The sequence below is a fragment of the Talpa europaea genome, assembly GCF_964194135.1.
Source record: "Talpa europaea genome assembly, chromosome: 9".
NCBI classification, from domain to species: domain Eukaryota; kingdom Metazoa; phylum Chordata; class Mammalia; order Eulipotyphla; family Talpidae; genus Talpa; species Talpa europaea.
In genome coordinates, this window is record NC_140076.1 from 3,256,657 (window position 1) to 3,278,524 (window position 21,868).

Below are 21,868 nucleotides of genomic sequence, written 5' to 3' on the forward strand. Positions count from 1 at the left end.
CTGCTCCTGCCGCCTAAGTCCCAGTGGGAAATAGCACAGGGCAACAGGGGGTCAGCTTGCAACAGTGAGTAGTGCACCTCTCCTGTTTCATTGTAACCCACTCAGATGGGGGGGGTCACTAGTTATACCTGCCTAACTTAGCATATCCTTACTGCTACAGCTTCCAGCTCGCACAGGTGAGCTTTGTTGTGCCCCAAGACCCAGAAGTCCCACTCTGCAGTTTCCCTAGTGATGGCCTCTCCTGGGAGACATAAAAGCACATTCCTGGCAACATTATTCATAATGCAAAAAACCTGGAAACAACCCAAATCTCCTTTGATACAAAATGGATAAATTATGCTACAGCTACAAAATTCGACACTGTTCCCATGAATGCATTCCAGCTACATACAGGGATAAAAGTAAGTCTCATAAATATAATTTTAGTGGTGAAAGCGAGTCACAGGCGTCCTCCCATAGTACGACACCATTTTTATAAATCTGGAAAACAAACTAAACTAAACACAGTCTTAGGTTATATAATCAGTAGTTAAATGTTTTTTCTTCCCAAGCAATGAAGGACAAATTCACTATTCCCAAGTGGGGTAGCCTGGGTTGGGTGGGGAGGAAAGCAGAAGACAAGGCAGGGAAGGGGCCCGCAGATGGATGCGCCGGCCTTCACTTTGGCCCTCTAAAGGGTGGAGTAGTAATTGATTTCTGCTTCTCCGACCCAGTCTCTGTCACATCTACGCAGCTCAGCGGCGAAGGCCGCCTATGCGGGCTGTGTGGCCCAACAGAACTTAGTTAGTGGACTCCGCTCAGAACCTCGATTTTCAAGTGCTTTTGCATGTCATGAGATAGTATTCTTAATTTTGACTCAATTTCAGCAGTTTAAACACATACACGCCCTTCTTAGCGCAGAAGCTAGATGGAGGCGCTCAGCGTCTGCAGCTTTGCAGGGGGCCTGGGGTGTCTGGGAACGCTTGAGTGCTCCGGTTGGGCTGCGACCCAGGTGGCCATCCTCTGACTGTGTTTTATACTTTACATGTACATTTCATTCATGCATTGGTGTGTAGCAAACTTTTTTTTTTTTTTACGTTTTTAAGAGTTTTTTTAAAAAGTAAGCTCCGGCTCAGAGAGAGCAAGGCAGAAGCAGAAGACATGAGGATGGGGCGGACCACAGGACAGCAGAGGCAACTGACCTCTCTCCACAATGCTTCCTCAAGGCCTGCCGTTTCTTGCCCTTGTCCCTGACCTCAGGCACCACATCTTCCACTGCCAGTGGAGCCGAGTGACTGAATCAGCGGGGATTTGGTGGGGGGGTGGGATGTACCTTGCCTTTTACAGCTTGTCATGTTAGCACCAAAAAAGGGGGACTGATTTTGACTACCATTTTAGCTGCACCATTGGCCTATGTGGTTAAATTTAAAATATAATTCTCTTTGGATTTCAAAAAATTAATATAAATAACCCAAACCTGTTCAACCATATCTAGAAAATGCCCCCTGACCATCAGCTTTGTCCCCGTTCTGTTCAAAGTGGTGCATTTTTCAAAGCCAATTCGATAGCATTTAGAAAGCAAATCTTTTCAGGATGATACTGGGTCTTATCCAGGCTGGCGTTTTCAGTTTAGAAGGATGAAAGTGGAGTCACTTGGATTTCTCTGTTAATTCTTCCTGGAGGCAGTCCCAGTAGATCTTGGGATTTCCACTTCATATTTCATATTCTTCTTCCTCGGGACATCGGCAACTGCAGCCATCTTCCTCTTGGGCAACTTGTACTGGTTTCATAAATGCTAAAAAGTAATTTAAAAGACATTTATCTTTTGTCTGTTTTGAGTATTTCACACTCACTGTCCATAAATCACAACCCTAGAACATCTCTTACTAGCAAAGATTTTTATCTTAACTCATCAAAAAGAGCTAAAGGCATCTATGAACTTTTTCTTGGGACTATTTAAGATTTCTTTTTCCTTTTGCCAAATATTTTGTTGGTCCTGAAAAACTATTTTCTCCAATGGTTAAAACAGTCTTGAGTGCAAATCATTCTACCTTAATATTAATTATCTCCCAAATATGACTGTAGTCTCAATGCAGCACATACTTTGGCCTGGAAGATTACTTGGATTACACACTAGACAGTTTCTTTTGAATGAAAAGCTATAACATCACAACTTTAAAGATACTCCCACTATTTCCACCTCTTATTAAGGACTGATTTATGCATTAACTTCCAATTTGGGGTGTTGTTTTTTTTGTTTGTTTGTTTGTTTTTTGCATTTGGTGTAAAGTATTTGTGTTACTGCTGAGAAAATTTCAATCCTAAGCTAATATTTTTCTTTAAAAAAAAAAGATTTTTTTATTTATACATACAAGAACTGGGGTGTAAGCCAGAGATGTAGGGGGTTAGAGGATTCACCAGAGACAGAGTGGGGAGCAGAACAGGCGGATCAACTGAAATACACTGCTGAGGGGAGCAGCGGGCGAGACAGGAAAGGTCTGCTGTGCCATGTGGGTAGCTCCCTGGCGGGGCTCGAACTCATGCTGCAGTGGCTGCTGATAGCTTCATAGTGCTGAGACTTAACCCGTTGTGTCACCAGGGAGGCCCCCTAGCAGATATTTTCCGATTCTGATAAAGCCATTTTTTGTGCTTATTAGTATAAGAAATAGGCAAAACCCAACTACTGTGCTATCTCCAAAAACATATGAGAAACTGGAAACATATTCAGAACTACCTATGGAAAATCTTTCATTTGAAATAGCATCAGAGATTAGTTTTTAGGAGAGAATATGCTTCAGGGAAGGTGAAGTAGTCATACATTCGCCTTTTTGTTAATTGCTACCAAAAACTATGGACATTGTACATGTAACAATCAACAGAAACACCTGAAAGGTGAACAGAAGGTGGATCTTGGGGCCCAAGGGGACAACATGGCCACAAGTTCCCTGAGTTTTCTTTCTGCCTCATATGCCCAGGCTGGGAACTGGAGAAGTCAACAGCCTAGAAATGCCAGTGGGTGTGAACTAAAAAAAAAAAAAAAAAAATGCCCCAGAAAAAGGCTGCTCTCTCTTGCTGCATAATCAGGAAAGGAGGTACAGAGAAAGCTGAAACTTTTAGATAAGAATCACTCTACCCTAGCAGAAAAAAAAAAAAAAAAAAAAACTGTGATTCCACACCCAAGCCCACCAGCCAAGGCCAGGCAGAGAGCCTGGGCTTCCCCTCTTGCCAAACCGCATCAAGGCTCGTCTCCCTGTCCCCAGGGGGGCCGGTGTCAAGGAGGACTAGTGGGGAGCCAGGACTTCATCACTGCCCAGCAGTCATGAGGCCACCCCCCATCCCCACCCCTTCAATGTCAGTGAGGATCATGGGAAAGAGTAATACAGTGCCTTTCCTCATCTCAAGGTAGTGTCAGCAGAAGCTCAGTGGGGAGCCTGAACCCCCACACATGTCTAGCAATAGCAGGGAGCCCCTCAGCCCGGGGGTCAGCTATCAACCTGGACTTCCACCCCTGCCTGGCAGTAACAAGGCCGTACCCACCCCCCACTACCACCCCTGCCATGGAGCCCCATCAGGGAAAACTTGAGGAAATAACAGCTTTCAGTTAGATCCAGAGTCATAACATCATACCCCACATGTCTAGGTTTCAATCAAAAGTCACTTGTTATTCTAAGAATGTCATTAAAGAGAAACAAAGAAATGGAAGCAAGAGAGAGCAACAGAACAGGAAGCAAAAACTAAAATGGTTTCTTAAGCTCTAACATATAAAAGGTTTATATTAAATATACGCAGATTAGATATACCAATTAAAGGACAGAGATTAGCAGAGTGACCCCTATATGTTGTCTCCAAAAAATTCACTTCAAATATAAATGTAGGGAGCTTGAAAGTGAAATGATGCAAAAAGATCTACCATGAATATGTTCATATTTTTTAAATAGCAGGAGTGACTCCATTAACATCAGCTAGAGTCAACTTCAACATGAAGGAAATTACCAGACACAGGGAGGGATATTGGATAATTATAAAAGAGTCAGTTTACCAAGAAGACTTAACAATTCTAAGTGCGTATGCTCCAGACAACAGAACTGAAGACCAGGTGAAGCAAAACTTGATAAAACTGAGAAGAGAAACAACCATATTTGGAGTTAAATGACCCTCTCCCAACAGTTGGTAGAAAAAAACTAGACAGGAAATTAGCAAATACATAGAAGAATTCAACAACCTCATCCATCAAGAGGCTCTAATCAATATTTATAGAAACACTTCACCCAACACTTTTATTTTCAGGTGTCCATAGAACATACTCTGGACCACAGAACAAATTTTGACAAATTTACAAGAACTGAAATCATACAGCGTATAATTGAACTCGATGTCAGTAGGAGAAAGAAAACAGGAACATCACCAAATACTTGGAAACTAAAAAAGCATCTTTTTAAATCATCAGTGGGTTCAAGAGGAAATCTTCAAGGAAAAACAAAAATGCATTGAACTGAATGAACAATGAAAGAACAGCAACATATCAAAATTTGTAGGATCCACCTAATTCAGTCCTGAGAAGTAAATTTATAATGTAAAATGCTTACACTAAAAAGATAATAAGTCTCAAACCAATAATATAAGCTGATATAATAGTATAATATAGGATATCAGTATGTAACATATATATGCAATAATATTCTGAAAAAGGAGAACAAAATAAATACAGAAAAAGCAGAAGGAAGGAAATTTTAGGTAAAAGCAGCAAGTCCTTAAACTGAAAACAGAAAACCGGTAGAGAAGATCAATGAAACAAAGAGGTGGGTCTTTGAAGAGATCAATAAAATTGGCAGAGTCCTACCAATTCCAAGACAATAAAAAAGAGTGAATGCACACGTGACCAGTATCAGTAGGTGACACTGAGACAGGAAGAGCCCCAGGATAGGAACTGGGACAGGACAGGAACCAAGGACAAAAATTCTGCTGTCCCCATGGGCTGGCAAACAAGGGGTTAAAAACCTGATGACCCCAGGCCCAGGCATCTGTTGCCCTACATTTCCTTCGCTGGTTGCTGTTGTTTTACTGTTTCTGAGCTGTCTTTGTACAACTCACCATGTAGGCTACTATGGGGGAAGGGAGTGACAGACCAGAAGACCACAGACCTCAAGCCCAGCCTGGCTCGGTGCGGAGTGTAGACACACAGCCTCCCGAGACGGTCACCTCAAGGATGAACATGAACGCTGCCTCCCCCAAAGCTGCAGCTGTTGGTGTCACAATCAGCAATCCTAAAACTGACACTGACCCTGAGCCCCGGCTCCTCCAGGAGTCTCGCTCTCATGCCCAGAGAGGTGTCCCCTGGGTGCTCTCTCTGTGGCCTATTGCTAATCAACAAAGCCCGACTCCCTGCCTGCCCTCACAGGTGTCTGTGGGGGCCCCTTTTCAATCCCGACCAGAGGGTCTCAAGAGCCCTTGCCTGTTGGGGGCGGGACCCCTCGTCCCTCCCTCTGACTCCTGGCAGCTGGGGTGCTGCTAGTTTATCTGCCTGTTTGTGGGGGAGGCTGAGATCAGGCTGAGGGGCCCCGGGCCCCCTCCCCTGCCTGTGACATTATGACTGCAGACCCCACAGACCAAAGTAATAAGGAAATACGATGAAGAACTAAAATACTTAAATTTGACAACTTAGATGAAGTGGACACGTTCAGCCAAAAACACAAATTATCCCAAATCACTCAACATTAATTAAATAACTTGAAAAGTCCTGCGATTATTAAGGAAATTGAATTTGTAAATGTAAAGCTCCAAAAAGAACATCTCTGGTCCAGGGCCTCCCTGGTGGCACAAAGTGTTAAGATGCAACCTACAAAGCTGTCCCCGGCCACTGAAGCTGTGGGTTCAATTCCCAGCCAGGGAGCTACCCACATGGTGCAGCAGACCACTTCTGTCTCCCCTCTGCTCCCCTCAGCAGTGTATTTCTCTCCATTTTGCCTGTTCTGCTCCCCGCTCTGTCTCTGGCCTGTACCCCAGTTCTTGTATGTATAAACAAATAAATCTTAAAAAAAAAAAAAATCAATGGTCCAGGTAGTTTCATAAGAGAATTCTACCAACCAAAATAAGAAGAATTAATTCTTTCCCAGAAAATAGAAGAGGGGACATCCCCCAATGTATGTTAGTAATCAGCATCACTGATATCAAAACCAAACCAAAACTGCTTTAAAAAATGTATTTTTAATGCCTCAAGAGTCTAGTTCCAAAAAGTCTTAAAATAGGGGCCTCCCCTGGTGGCACAGTGGTTGAGTGCTGGGCTGCAAAGCTTCCCCCAGCCTCTGCAGTGCCTGTTCGATCCCCAGCTGCCGGCGAGGGTCCCATATGGTGCGCAGACCTCTCCTGCTGCCCGCTGCTCCCCTCAGCAGTGTATTTCGTCAGTCGCCTGTTCTTTTCCCCACTCTGGTTCTGGTGAATTCTCTCACCCTCCCGTGCTTCTGACTGTACCCAGTGCTTGTATAAATCAATAAATAAAATCTTAAAAAAAAACTATATTAAAAAAAATAGGGGCCTCCCTGGTGGTGCAGGGATTAAAGTCTCAGCACTGTGAAGCTATCAGCAGCCACTGCAGCCTGAGTTTGATCCCCAGCCAGGGAGCTCCCCACATGGCGCAGCAGACCTCTCCTGTCTCCCCACTGCTCCCCTCAGCAGTGTATTTCAGTGGATCCACCTGTTCTGCTCCCTACTCTGTCTCTGGTGAATCCTCTTACTCCCTGCACTTCTGCCTACACCCCAGTTCTTGTATGCATAAATAAATAAAATAAATCTTTAATTTAAATTCTTTTAGTGGTTTATAGTTCCATTGCCAGACATTAATTACTCATAAATACTTTTGAAAAGCGTTTGATAAAACCTATACTAATACAGCTGGGGTGAAGATGAGGAGGGATAGTTCTTTAAATCAGAGATGTAGGTTCAAGCGTAGAGGTTTAAACCAGAGGTTCAGATCGCAAAAGAGAATCAAAAAGAAAACCACAGAGTGGGAGAAGATTTGCATGAATATGAATGGCAGACTAAAGCTCTCCTGTCGGCTTGTAATAATAAAAAGAAAAAAGACAGACAGCCCCGGGGAAAGGTCTCAAAAAATCAGGCATTTCGCAAGAGGAAAGAAATCCAAGTGGTCAAGGTAATGAGAAAAGGTGCCCGATCTCCCCAGCCCTGGGGCACATGCAGGTTTTATATTGTTTTCAAAAGAACCTTATGCAAATCAGCGTGGTGCCTCCAAGGGCGGGACTTTACCGACACTTTCCTTCATATGTTTTTCAACAACCTCCTAGTGGACCCTGCAGTCTTAGCGTTTCCAGGTCCCCTCCCAGGGCTCGGAGCGTCCCTCCAAGCACAGCCCCCCTTAGCAGGGCCCCCTGGTTTTCCACGGCTCTATCGACAAACTTTCGGAATAACTGGTAACAGCTTCCATTCAGTGAGTGCCAGACACTCGCTGAATTCCTTATAGAAATAGTGTCTTGTTTAATGACTGAATCCATTCCTGCAGTCTCCTTTCATCCAGATTCGTGTTATAATGATCCATTTTATTTAACCCGCTTGAAACTCCTTTTTGATTCATGATGCCTTCTCAAGCTGTGGGGCTACCCCAGGCTAAGGCTATTTCTTTGTCAGCTGGGGGAGCGGCACTAGATGGAACAAATGTCATTTTCTGGTTCCGTATTGCGAACGTCCTATGTGCACAACTGAGTGGACACACACAGCTGTCCAGGACTTACACTGTCCTCTTTATAGAAACATTGGACCAAGTTCTGGATCCCATACTTTATCTCGGCACTGTTGCTACTTAGGGCTAGATGGCTGTTGGGGGGTTTTACTGTGCATTATGGGATGTTTAGCTGCGTCTCTGACCTCCCCCATGAGTAGAGTGTCCCCTTGGGGGCAACACTGCCCCTGCTTGATAACCACTGTGCTAGTCTACCCTAATTTCTCTGACTTAAAGAAAAGCCATCCTTTCTTTTGCTCTGTGAAAGCCTGGCCCCCAAAGAGTTCACCTCCAAAGCGCTTATATTAATCTTACGTTGCTTGACCATATTCAGGATTTTCTTTCTGCTGTGCTTAACAGCAGAGAAGCGGAGTGCAAAGAGGACCAGCAGGACCAGCACCATGGTTGACGTCAGTGCAAGAAAGACGATCACGATCCGGGGGATGTGACCTTTGAAGAAAAGCAAAAGAAGAAATGCAGAAACAGCACTTTGCAGCTGCATTTATATGTCACCTGTCACCCCAAGCCCGAGGAGAAGCAGGTCCTTGGGCCTCGCCAGCCAGCTGGCTTCGTAAATTAGCCTGTAGGTCAAGGAAACATAGTACTATTCCTAGAGGCCCGTAAGAGGGTTTGGCTTTCTACCAATAGGAAATAAGGGCTCTTGACTCCCCTTTGTAGTATGTGTTTGGATTAAGTCTCACATTGCTCCGCTTATCAGTGGCAAGTGCCTGAGAAAAACTGATGGGTCCCTTGAAGTCAGGATACGGCCAGAGCACGCCTGCTGCAAGCAGAGGTGCCATTGGGCTGAATCGGAGACCACCAGGAGGAGCCGTGGTGTATTCACTTTGCCTGAAGAGCAATGAACCAGCCACCTGGCTTGTCCCCCAGGCAGGCACGACAAGGAAGGTGTGTGTACCTGGAGAGAGGCCGGCCAAGGGTGGGCCACATATCACATCCCTGTCCTTGGTCCCGTTCACGAGCACAGACTTTCCAGCCAAAGAACAGCTTAAGACAGCCACCAAAAAAAAAAAAAAAAAAATAGTTCAGATGATTAATTTTGGTACAGATCATTCTGATTAAAGACATTAATTTGGGTACAGATCATTCAGATTAAAAACATTAACATTTTCCGCTCAGTAACACATCCTGGAGACAAAGACGTGTGGGTCTCGCTTCACAGGCAATGCCAAGGTACTCTGAAAATTTTGCACTGACCACCTGGCTTCCTCCAGCTTTTCCTAACTGCACTGCCCACCTAGTCACATTCCTCTGTCTTCCCAGCATGGGAGCCTGACCCTACCCCAGCTCAGTCCAGGCTGCTTTGCCTGGTTAGTCTCTCATATCTGAGCATCTCGAGCACATGTGGAGGGCAGAGAAGTTGGTATAAGGTTAGGACTCCAGCCCTGTGATGTGCTGGCATCAGGCAGACCTGGGCTTGAGCAGAGTGTTTCTTTGCAGAGTGACCGAGGACAACTTAGGAAATCTCTCTAAGCCTTAGTTTTCTCATCTGGAAAATGAACTATTCATGCCCCAGGACCGTTTCAAAGACCAAACAACAACCCAGTGCCACACTGTCACATGCCTGACTCACTCCCAGTAAATGGTGGCCATCATCAGCATCACCCCCCACCCCACCCCCACCGTCATCCTCATGTTGTCTTCATCACCTTTATCCTCATGTCTTTTCCTTCTATTCTCCAAAACCTGGTTCAATTCCACTTTCCATGAAGCCTCCCTTGACTGCTCACAACTATTTGTGCTAAAAATCCTTTTTTAAAACACTTTCCAATTTTCTACAAACCAATATGTTCATAAAACAATAAAAAAGCAAATGGAAAAATAACAATAAAAGTTATTTTCTGGTAAAACCAAATGAGAAAGCACAAAGATGGACAGAATACAAGACCTCAATGTTATTATTAGAGCTGGTGGACACACATGACTTTGCCAACTTGCCTTAAAACTTGCTGAACACTCTCAGGCCTGCAGGACCCTCACCATGAACAGCAAGGACACCACACAGGGGCTGTGGGTGACCTGTCCAGGTCACACGTGTCAACAGGAATGTCCCTGTGTAGCTGGTGCCTTACTTGCGATGGTCTCGTTTGTCTGAGCACAAGTTATGTTTTTGAAATTAGGAAACATACTTTACTCTTCTTCTATATCGCTCTTAGCATTGACATGGAACACTTGAAGATGGGCTGATCAAGGAGGGAAGTGAAAGCTGCGGGGATTGGAAGAAAAAGAACCCGAGGGGAGCAGGTGGTAGAAAAATTCCACTGGCAGGCCCGACCTGGACACTCTGGTGAGAATACGACTTTGCAGACCAGGCCCCGGGGCCTCGTATGTCCCCACTCTCCCTACAGCACGTCATCCTCGTCTACACTGAGAGGTGGTGAAAAGCATCCATGATCACGCTCCTTGTCTTTAAAAAAGTTCAACCCAGAATCTTAATTGTATTCAGCAGAAGGAAATGATACATACTCTGTCCAGGGCCTGCAGGTGCCATGTCTCGAATCCCTGAATGTCCCGAAACCGCAGTCTTGGCTGGGCTTCAGCTGGGTGCCCTGGGCACAGGCTCCTGCAGGGTGAAGACTTAAAGCTCAGATCATGGCAAGACATCTGGAGTTCATGGCAGGGCTGTGAGGCACAGGAAGGGAACGTGGATGGTGCACATGGGACCCTAAGCAGAATCCTCACCAGGGATAAGGCTCATTGAGGGCATTGAGTGCCAGCGGTACCTGTGACAGGTGGCATCTACCAGGTGGAAATGGTTTGCTAGGTCACCATCTAGATGTGAGAGAATCGGGCAGACCCCTGGAAGGACTGCTGAGGCAGGCGGCTGGAGGCCCTGTAGGGAAACCCTTCCAGTGCCTCTGCCTCTTAACCTTATCCAACTCCACTTTCTCTTAGCTCACTTGCAAGAAACTTGGTCACGTTTATGCAGGAGGGTTTGCACAGGGAGAAGCAATTCCTAGTCAGCAGTGAGCTCTCCCTTTGGCTAGTCTGAAAACAAAACCAAAAAGCCACGCCACCATCTTTACAATCTGGCATAAAAATTAAAGCCTTGATTTAGAAGGAAGCGTCATCATTTCATAACTTTCTGGTCATGAAAACATCAGTTGGAAAATAATTATTATTTCCATCAGTTGGAAAATAATTGTGGAAATAACCATCGACTTGATTCAGGGGCTCCTGAGCTGTTAATTAAGTCTCTCAAGTCTACTTTTACTTTATTATGGAAGGCCCAAGGCCGACGCGAAGGACACCCCAGGCTGCGGACCCGCGGACTCACCAGCTCCGGCTGCTCCTGCACCTGGCTGGCAGCTGGGCGCACACATGCTGCACTCAGCCCCCAGGCAGCGGTACCCCTCGGTGCACTCGCACTCTGTGTCGCTGGTTGCAGAGCAAGCCTTCTTGACCTTGAAAACCCCTGCAAAGCCCTTGCGTTAGACGGCCCTTGCTCTCCGGATCCAAAGTGCCAACCTCTGCCCTGCAATGAAAACCCCGCTCCGCCCGCTCACAGCGGCCCCGTGGCCATGAGGAAAAGTCCCTGTCCGTGGAGGAGACTTTCCCATTCGCCCGGTTAAACATCTCTCTGGTCAGATGATAGCGTCTCCTGGCATTTGGAAAGCTCCAGCCACGTATGGTGGCCATTCCAGAACATCGTTTTACTGGATCTGCCATTGGCAGGGGAAGTGGCGCCCATGAGCCTTCGGGGTTCACTAGCAATCAGGAAACCAGGGAACAAGAGCTGGTCGCCCAGCATGTATTTGGATCCAAAATACATCTTTCAAATCACGAAAAATACATCTTTTAAAACATACCTACACACGACCTGCATGGTTTACAGGACCTTTGTCCCGTGGTGCTGGAGAAACTATCTTCAGGACAGTACCCGCAAGTCTGGTTGGTTTCCATACAGAAAGTACCTAAAAGGGTAGACAGTGGCTGCAGGCTTGACAGTGGACATGACCACCCAGAGCAGTATGATGTCCCCAGGCAAACTGATGTCCCTGACCAAACTGGACTGTGAAATGATGGCTCCTTTTCTAGATGCCACAGTGATAGACTTTATTTTGTTTATTGACTTTTTTAAATGATGCACTTCCAGGATTATCCTTAGCATAACTGCAGAATCAGAAACAACACAGCACAGATATCGCAACAATACCTCAACAGAAAGAAAAGAGTGTCCCTTACATATCGAATAAAGCAGAAAGGATTTCTGATGGACCCTGGAGATGACAACACTAGTGCCGGGGGCCGGTGACCGTCTTTCCCAGATGGACCAAAGGTGACATGTAGCTGCCTCCCATCCCCTCTGCCTCCCGCCACCTGCCTCTTGCTGTCATGCCAAGTCTAAGCACAGTGCTTACACAGAGCTACCCCTGAAGACTCCTGGCAGGCCACACTCTGTTCTAAGCCCATCAGGCAACCCCCTGAGAAGGATCATCTTCTTATCCTGAGACGAGGACAGTGAGGTATGACGTGGCATGGTGACGTTCACACAGCTGGGAGGAAGCACCCAAGAAATACTTGTAAATGTGTGAATGAAAAATAACATGGACTCATGAGCCCTGACCGTAGACTAGCTGGGCCATGTGTCCAACACACACGTGAATTGGGGTCTTACCAGGTTTACATTGGCTGCAGTAGTCCAGCACTGCCCTTGTCTTCTCGAAATTCATCAGCAACAGCACAGCAGCCATCATGTTATAACAGCCATTCCCCATGGTGAAGTCTTGCATAGAAATGATACCAAGGCAGAGTCCAGAAGAATTTTAATTAAATGAGCTGGCTTCACAAGTACTCTGCGGAAGGCAAACATTTCCCAGAATGAGGTGTTTTCTCCTCTCAGAATTACTGCATTTCAACCATTATCTACGCAATTCCACAAGACCTTAACGCAAGGTTTTTCAGGAAGAATTAATAAGAGGGCCTCCCCGGTGGCGCAGCGGTTGAGCGCTGGGTTGCGAAGCTGCCCGCGGCCTCTGTGGCGCCGGTTCGATCCCCGGCTGCTCCCCGGCCACCGGAGGAGGGTCCCACATGGCGCGCAGACCTCTCCTGCCGCCCGCTGCTCCCCTCAGCAGTGTACTTCGGTCCTTCTGCCTGCTCTGCTCCCTGCTCTGGCTCTGCTGAATTCTCTCACCCTCCCGCGCTTCTGACTGTACCCAGTGCTTGTATAAATAAATAAATACAATAACTCTTTAAAAAAAAAAAAAAGAATAAGAGAATTGTATGTTCCAGGTAGCAAATTCATAGAAACTTCTATGATAAGACAAGTCTAACTAAATGCATAGCCTTGTGCAGGTTTGCCAAAACCTGAGTGTCCTCTCCAGCTTTGTAGCAAAAAGCAGAAAGAGCAACAATTTGGGGGACTTTCATGGATACTTGGCTTTGGCATCAAAGTTTCAGCAGAGCCCACTGCTTTCTGGCCTGGAAACAGTCTTTAAAGAATCTGCCCAGGGCATCTAACTGTTGAGCTGAGTGGGAAGACTAGGACTCTCCCCCTTGCTCCGAACAGCACACAGGCATTGCAGCACACCGCTGCTAGCAAGCTGAAGCATGCTTCTGCTCAATTTATTAGCACATCTTCTTACTAGACAGCTACCGGCCTGGTTTGAGATTTATGGCTCACACCATAATAAAACTAAAGAGTAAAAGCAACTCTTCAGGCCAGGTTCTGGATCTTTATAAAATGGGCTGCCAACAGAAGTTACTAGAAATCAGAACGAGAAAAAGCCCCGAAATGTGCAAAGGCAACAGAACTCTATCCTCACCCCAGCGTAGTCCCCCGCCCGCCCCATACGAACTAACCTTGAGCACTCACTGCAGAACTTTCCACTCCTTGGTTTAAGCTGCGAACTTCTGCAGCAGAGAGTGAGAGAGAGACCACAGTCAAAGAGGGGGTGTGACTTACGGGGCTTGGAGGCGGGCTTTGGGGGCGGGCCTTGGGGAAATCCCCACACCTTCTGGCCCCAAATTCCCCTAGAGCCCTATGTCCCCTCTTCATTTCTTGGAAGCTTGCCAGATGCCTTTGGGAAGAGGATTTTGTCCCGTCAAGCAGTTCTCCATGTCAACACTTCTAACATGTCCTTAAATTATTTGAGCGTGAAGGATGAATCCCACTAGTGATTAGAAATGACACTTTGCCATACGCTGGCCCCCTCGCTCCCTAATATCGATGATGCAGTAGCTGTAACTTCCAGCACCAGACATCGGATATGCTGGGTGGACACTTCCCTCTGGAGACCCCGGGAGTCGACGCCGCTGTTCCCGCTGGTGCTGGAACATTATGCCAGTGAGGACAGAGGCCGTGGGTCTCCCAGGTAATCCGCACCGGGAGGTCTGGTTCAACCCCTGCTGGGTGTGTGGTGAGATCCAGAAGAAGGAAGGCGAAACGGAGGGAGACAGGGCAGGCCAGCGTCAGATTTCTAAGGTGGGGTACCCTTGGATACGGTTGAGGGCTCTGAGGGCTTTTTAGAAAATCATTATTTAAAAAAAAAAAAAAGAAAAGAAAAGGAGAAAATAAAGAAGGGAGAAGAGGAGGGAGAGGGCCGGTGCAGAGGAGGGAGGAGCAGGGAGGGGGAGAAAGATGCTCTGGAGGTGCCGAGGAGCAGCTGCCGGCACTGAGCGCCTCGCAAGGGGAGTTCTGGAAGCAGGTGGGTTTTCCATTAGGAGCCGAGCAGAAAAGAGTTATTTTCCCCCACGGGAGACATGAGATCTGGTCTCGCCTTGGGGGGCTGAAGGGAGAGGAGAGGGGAGCTCATGGATATGTCCCGCGCACTGGGCAAGATTCTGTGGCTCCTAACAAGGCACATTCCTCCTTGGAAACATTCAGTGCTTGTCCGCGAAGAGAACCCAGACCCTTGATTGAGTTCAGTATTAAGGTCCTCCTCGATCTGACCAAAAACTGCCTTTTTTTTTTTTTTAAGATTTATTTATTTATTCATACAAGAGCTGGGGTACAGGCCAGAGACGCGGGGGGTGAGAGGATTCATCAGAGACGGAGTAGGGAACAGAACAGGCAGATCCACCGAAGTACACTGCTGAGGGGAGCAGCGGGGAGGCAGGAGAGGTCTGCTGCGCCCTGTGGGTCAGCTCCTTGGTGGGGGATTGAACTCGTGCTGCAGTAGCTGCAGGTAGCTTCGGAGTGCTGCATTTTAACCCCTTGCACCACCAGGGAGACCCCTGAAGTTGCCTTTTTTAAAAAAATGAAGTCATGGTTCACATCACATTTCATTGATTTAAAGGGTGTATTTCAGTGGATTTAGTAATTCACTATGTTGTGCAACCGTTGCTCCTTGTGCTAGACCGCGGCGATTAGACCGCGCAGAAACCGCAGACCCTTAACAGTCACTTGCCAGCCCTGCTCCCAGCCCTGTAACCACTAACCTACTTTTGTCTGTGAATCTGCCCCTTCTGGATGTTTCAGATACGTGGATCGCACACTGCCTGGCGCTTCTCTCTGGGGTTCTCTCCCTCCCACATGTGCAGGTTCATCCATGGTGTGATGTCAGTCCTTTTTTCTTTTTTATAGCTGAATAATATTCCATCGCCTGTTGCTACCACATTTTGTTTATCTGTTCTCAAGTCGATAGATACTTGAGTAGTTTGCCACCTTTGGACAATCACCAACAGTTTGCTATGAACACCCGTGTACAAGTGTGCGTATGGCTATGTTTTCAGCTCCCAGGGGTACACACCTCAGGAGAAATTTTTGCATCATGTGGCCATTCTATTCCACAGCTGCTGCACCAATTTACATTCCCATGGGCTGTGTATAAGGGTCCCAGGTGTCTCCCTGGTGGCCCAGGGGTTGAGTCTCAGGCTATCACTGCTGTGGCCTGAGTTTGATCCCTGGCCAGGGAGTTGACCCTCATGGCACAGCAGACCTCTCCTGGCTCGCCCGCTGCTCCCCTCAACAGTGTATTTCAGTAGCTCCACCTGTTCTGCTCCCCACTCTGTCTCTGGGGAATCCTCTCACCCCTGCACCTCTGGCCTGGGCATGTAGACCATGGCCAAGACCCCAGGCTTTGGTGCCAGGTGGAATGTGGCTCTGCTGCTGGTGGGCAGGTGACCCTGGTCAAATTTAATCTCCCTGGGTCTCAGATTTCCCACCCATGCCCTGCAGACGCAGTCACTCTGCTCGCCTCCCTCACTTAACGAGGATTCAATGAAATATGACTTGCACTAAGTGCCTGGCACACAGCTCTCAAGAAATAGCCGATACCACGAGCCTTAGTGTTTTCAGTTTCCTTCCTTCGCCGCCCACCCTGATCACCATCACCAAGAACAGAGAAGGAAAGAAACTCAGGGTTGTCTACAGAATTTATCTGAGAGTCATTCTATCTGTGGTGAGGGGGGTGTGGGATCCCCTCACCGTGTTCGGCAGAGCTGCCCCATGTAGGAATTTCAGAGCATAAAAATTACATTCTGAGCCCCCCTCGACATTCTCAAAGTCACCCTCAGGTCAAGGCCCCGCCCCCTCACTTGCATGGAGTGCTCTGTGCACACGACATTTAACTGGTTTGTGTGTTCAGTGAGCTAAGTGCTACTCACAAATGTACATTGTGGATAGTCTGTGGGCAGAGCCGCTGCCTCCCCAACGTGAAATAGGTTGTTTCCCAGCATCGTGATTAGCTTTCTTGTTCAAGACGGGCCAGCTACACGGCCCTCGCTGAGGTGCAAGATGATCTCAAGATTAGTCTTAACAGCCTACAGTTGGGGGGGTGGGGGGAAACAATCACTGCAGAATTATTCTCCTGAAGGCCAAGCACAGGTTTATTCAGTATTTAAAGGGTTTTTCAATGGTTCGTGATACTGCATTCATCTTTAATAAAATCATCATAGTAAGCTAAGGAAAAGTCTGTTAGCCAGGTGCACATACCAGCTAAGCTAGCCAAAGGTCTATTAATACTCTTAGCATGACTTTTATTTATCATACTATGTGTCACAGGGGGCCTCCCTGGTGGCACAGGGGGTAAGTTTCAGAACTATTAAGCTATCGGCAGTACAAGTCTGAGCCCTGGCCAGGGAGCTGACCCACAGGGTGCAGCTGACCTCTCCTGTCTCCCCCGCTACTCCCCTCAGCAGTGTATTTCAGTCAGTCCGCCTGTCCTGCTCCCCACTCTGGTGAGTCCTCTCACCCCCTGCACCTCTGACATACACCCCAGCTCTTGTGTGCATAAATAAAAAAATCTTTTAAAAATAAATATACAGCTAAGAATACTGCTAAGTGAAATACACTCTATTTGGGGCAGGACCCCGCAGATTAATATCTCTCTCTCTCTCTCTCTCTTACTCTCTTTCTTTCTCTCTCTCTCTCTCACACACACACACATACACACACACACTCTTAATTGCCTAACATTGCAGTGTTATTCAGATTTCATGTGCAACTGTAGGGAGCAGGAATGGCCACTGTGCAGGTTTTCTTTGATCCCATGCAGACCGGGTAAAGGAGAAGTCAGAGTCCTCAGTAGTTTTTTGCAGGTTTGTATTGGGATTTACCCAGTACACAGCAGGCAAGGGTGCTGGGGTGCCGGGAGGCTAGCAGACCTCCCAGCCCCCAGCAGGTCTTCACTCTGGGCTCTCCGGCCTTCTCTCTCTTCTCTGCTCTTGCTTCTCTCTCGGCTTCTGCTGGCGTCCCCATGACGCCGCCCCCAAAAAGTCCAGTCTCTCAGCCCAGGGGCACCCACCTCAGGCACCCGCCATCAGGCATGCATTCAGGACCACAGGGCTCCCTCATCCATCCTGATGGCGGGAGGGCAGAAAAGCCTAATATTTTTCCTTACCCTACAGCAACTATCCCAAATTCCATGGTCATTCAGAACCTTAAATTAGAATGTAATTGGGATCAAGAAAATAGACACTTGGGACTTCTGGGAAACTATGCTACCCAAAAAATTCCTGCAAAATAATAGATCATGCAAGAATCTACTAGAGAGTTAAATGCCCGGTGTGCCAGTATGAAGTGCCAGGCCTCATTTTAGGGCATCCCATAGTCTTTGTTGAAGTAGAATAGGACATACTCAACACTTCTCTGGCTTGATTTGCCACTTTCAAATATTTAGACATATGGTTCATGACCTCCATTTATACCCTTGCTCAAGGCCTCACTAGTGCTGAGACACGTGTAGAAGACATTCAGGAAAACTTTATTGGGCGGATGGATATATGGATGGCTGGATGGCTGGTGGGTAGGAGGATGGATGGTGGATGGATGAACTCGTCACTCCAGGCTCATAGTCCACCTACCACTTCATGAGCTTCCTTGGGAGATCATTCTAGAGTGTATACCCCCGAACACTGTACAGTTACCCTTTGTTGGATCTCACAGAAACACTTTTCGGCTAATAGCTGACATTTCCTGAGGCTTATTCTGCGCACGGCACTGTTCTATGTGTTTATATCGTTTCCTCAATCATGTGAGGTCCAACTGCCTCTGTCCCTACTTTACAGATAAGAAGTTGGAGGGCTGCGAGGGCTGCCTGGCTGGGAGAGCAGGGAAAGGCCCCGACTTGGCTGTCTGGCCCAGGACTCTTTTGCTGTGTGGAAACCCCCGCCTACCCTCCCCCCCCCACCCGCAGAATAATCTTAACTTTGTAATATAGTATAAAGGATTACAAAGGAAACCAATGGTATTGAAATGCACTTAACTATTAAGTAAATCAATACAAATTTATTAAAATACAAATTACAATGTAGTCATATCTAGCTATCATAATTTCAAATTAATTATGAGAGTAAATGGTTTTTAGGGCTATCTGCAAGAACTGCAGCATGATGGGAAATAGCTGATTTCTCCTGGTGCAACCTGAGTGACCGTTCCTGCAACAATGCTCTGGGGATTTTAAAATTCAAAATGGAAGGAAAAGTTCGCATCCATTAGAGATTAGTGAAAATAAGAGATGAAATGTTCCTCACTCCAGTTCACAGACCCCTGAATTTGACGTGTCCTTGGGCATCTGTGAGCCAGGATCGCAGCCCCAGGCCAAACCTCTGCTGCCTTTTGTCTTGTTTTGCAAGAGAGACTCCATACTTAACTCATTGTAGCTCTGGGAATTTGCTCTTACTCCAGGAGTATTTCTCACTTTATTTCTTCTGTTCAGTGTTTACATTAGAGCCTTTTGCTGTATTTTAAGGCAAAATATGTATATTATCTCTATTCCACTTCATCTTCACCAAGATGGTTTGTGTCTATAGTCCGCCCATTTCCCTCAATTTCAACAGGTGGTAACATTTGAGAAATAAATATTTTCTTATACACAATCACAACTAATACTAACAGACTACTTGTGTTGCAGATCCTACGCTCAGCACTTTATTTCACTTACCCTCTTATCAATGCTACGAGATAAGAATTATTGTTTCTCTTCTAACCTTTAAGAAGCAGAAGTTCAGGAGTTCAAATACCAGAAGCAGGTACTCATGGCAGCAACTGAGTGTTCACTATGTATAGGCCAACGTGCTAGTCTGATCTCTAGTAACAGCTTTAACCCTCACCCTTTACAGCTCTCCCTGCTGTAGAGATGGGGGCCCTGAGGTGTGACAGGTAAGTCCTTTCTTCTGGATGACTTACCTGGCAGGGCAGAGCTGGCTTAAAACCTAGACTGAAATCAGAACACGCCCCCCTTCCCTCCACGCCACCCTGCCAGGCTTAGGGCATGGAGGAGCCAGGGGGGAACCCAAGTCTTCTCATCCCAAAGCTACCCTAACATTTGGCTAAGAGGGGGGCCTCCCTGGTGGACTGAGGGTTAGGAACAGCACTGCGAAGCTCTCCGCAGTCTCTGCAGCATGAGTTCGATCCCTGCCAGGGCCAGGGAGCTACCCACACGGCGCAGCAGACCTCTCCGGTCTCCCCGCGGCTCCCCTCAGCAGTGGATTTCAGTGGATCCGCCTGTTCTGCTCTCCACTCTGTCTCTGGTGAGTCCCCTCAAACACCCCCCACCTCTGGCCTGTACCCCAGCTCTTGTATGCATAAATAAAATCTTTAAACCACATTATTAAAAATAAATAAAAGTAAATGGGAAGGGAGAAGGGACGCGGCGTTTCTGTTCCTCGGAGCCTGGTGCTTCAAGCACGATCTCAGGCCCTCGAACCCCGGGCGGGCATTACTAGCCTCAACCCACAAATCAAGTCCTTTTAGGGGTCCGGGGACCCGTCACTGGCAGGGGGCTCAGATCCCGCTCTCGGCCCGAGACACGAGGTGCCGGGAGCCGCGCGGAACCGCAGCGCTTCCAGAGAAACGAGAAGCCCACGACGGTGCCCGGGACGGAGCCTCGGGGCTCCCCGAGGGGCATCCACGGAGACCGACGCCCCGACGCGGCAGGGCCCGCCGGGCCCCCCACAACCCGCAGGGCGCCGCGCCCAGGCCGCCGGGGCGTCTCGGCCGCGGGGTGGCTGGGGGGCGGCGGCCCGGCGCCCGGTCAGGTCGTTCGCACACCCACGCCGCCCACCAGGCAGCGGCCACGCGGGGGACCTCGCGCCGGGAGCCGGGCGGGGCGACTCGGGGGCGCGGCCGCCGCAGGGTCACGGGCTACGCGCCGCCCCCTCGCACGCGCCGCCCGCTCGCGCCTCGCGCCCCGCCCCCTCGCGCCGCCCCGCCCACTGCGGGCCGCCTCGGCCAATCCCGGCGCCGCTGCCGGCCGCGCGCCCCAGCCGGCGGAAGCGAGCCTGACGTCACTGCGGCTTCGCCCGCCCATTTCCGGCGCCCCCGGCCGTAGGAGTGGGGCCTGCTGGCCCCCGCCCGGGGGGCTTTTCACACCGGGGGGCGCTGGGGCAAATCCGCGTGGCCTTTCGCAGACCTGGGTGTCAGAATTTCCCCCCGGCGCTGCCACAAATGTCAGGGCTCGCCCACTCTTCTCCCGAGTCGCCGGCCTAACCTTTTGGGGGCACCGGAGGGGAAATTCGCCATTTCTGCCGGACCTTTACGCGGCCCACCCCGGCCGCTGGTGGCTGCCGAAGCGCAGGTATTTCATGCCCCCACCCCGCCCCAGGCTCCGTGTGCGCAGTAACTGCAACATAACCCTCCCCCCTCCCCCGCCAAGTGAGTAGGAAACAGGTGAAAATAACACACATACAATTTGCCATTCAACGTCTGATGAGATCAGTTATAATAAGATTAAAATAGGGATAAAAGATTGGTTGATAATCGCATTGTAAGTTGTAGTGTTGAGAAGTGAAAAGTGCCAATCTGTAGTGGTTGTCAGGAAAGGAACATGTTATGGGATGAAATAGGATATACTTAGCATTTATTGAGCACCTGCTATATGCCAGGGACTGTCAGAGATGCTGGGGGTTCAGCAGCCAGTGGCCAGTACAGGAAGCCTCTGTGGAAATTACAGAATCAGGGGGAGCCTTACGGTAAATAAGTAAACAAAAGACAAAGTGCTAGAAGGGTAGTGTTATCAATGAAATAAAAGGGTACAGTCACAGAAGATTAGTGAGATAGAAGCAAGATGTGCGTGGGGAAAAAAATAAATATATATCACCTGGCAGCAGTTTCTTTGCTATATATTTGAGGAGCCTAATTCTAGTGAGAGTTTTTTTTTGTTGTTGTTGTTTTTAAGATTTGTTTATTTATACAAGCATTGGGGTACGGGCCAGAGGCATGGGAGAGTGAGAGAATTCATCAGAGACAGAGCAGGGAGCAAAACAGGCAGAAGGACCGAAAACACTGCTGAGGGGAGCAGCAGGTGAGACAGGAGAGGTCTGCAGTGCCATGTGGGTATCTCCCTGGCTGGCCGGGGATCAAATGCGCGCTGCAGAGGCTGTGGACAGCTTCACAGCACTGCGCTCAACCCGCTGCCCCACCAGGGAGGCGGGAGAGTTGAGCTTTTGGAACCAGAATCAGATCCTCCATCAGTGGCTGTTGTTAATGAAGGGGAGTCAGAAAATTCACCTCTCCCTTCTTAGGTCTCTGAAGTGATAATTAATTTGACATAAAAAGATTAACGGGAGGAAAACTTACACATTTGTTGAATGTAAATAAGTTTTACTTGAATTGGAAGCCTTCATAAGGAAATGACCCAGAGAAGTAGCAGAACCTAAACATTTATGTACTGGGTTGGACAGAGAGAGGCAATCGTGTAACGGTGTGTACAATAAAATGGGACAGACTGAAGGAAGACACGTTCTCTTTGTACAAATTCT

General features: G+C 48.0%; 1 protein-coding gene across 1 annotated transcript; it reads right to left on the bottom strand.

The window, feature by feature from the left end:
* Positions 1-1,691: 1,691 nt before the first annotated feature.
* TNFRSF9 (TNF receptor superfamily member 9) lies at positions 1,692-12,459 on the bottom strand (the record flags this gene model as incomplete). The annotated part of the gene is made up of 6 exons (XM_084244056.1): positions 1,692-1,774; positions 8,024-8,158; positions 8,487-8,713; positions 10,193-10,289; positions 11,004-11,141; positions 12,345-12,459. 6 exons carry the CDS (start codon positions 12,457-12,459, stop codon positions 1,692-1,694), a joined length of 795 nt encoding a protein of 264 aa, XP_084100182.1.
* Positions 12,460-21,868: the final 9,409 nt, after the last annotated feature.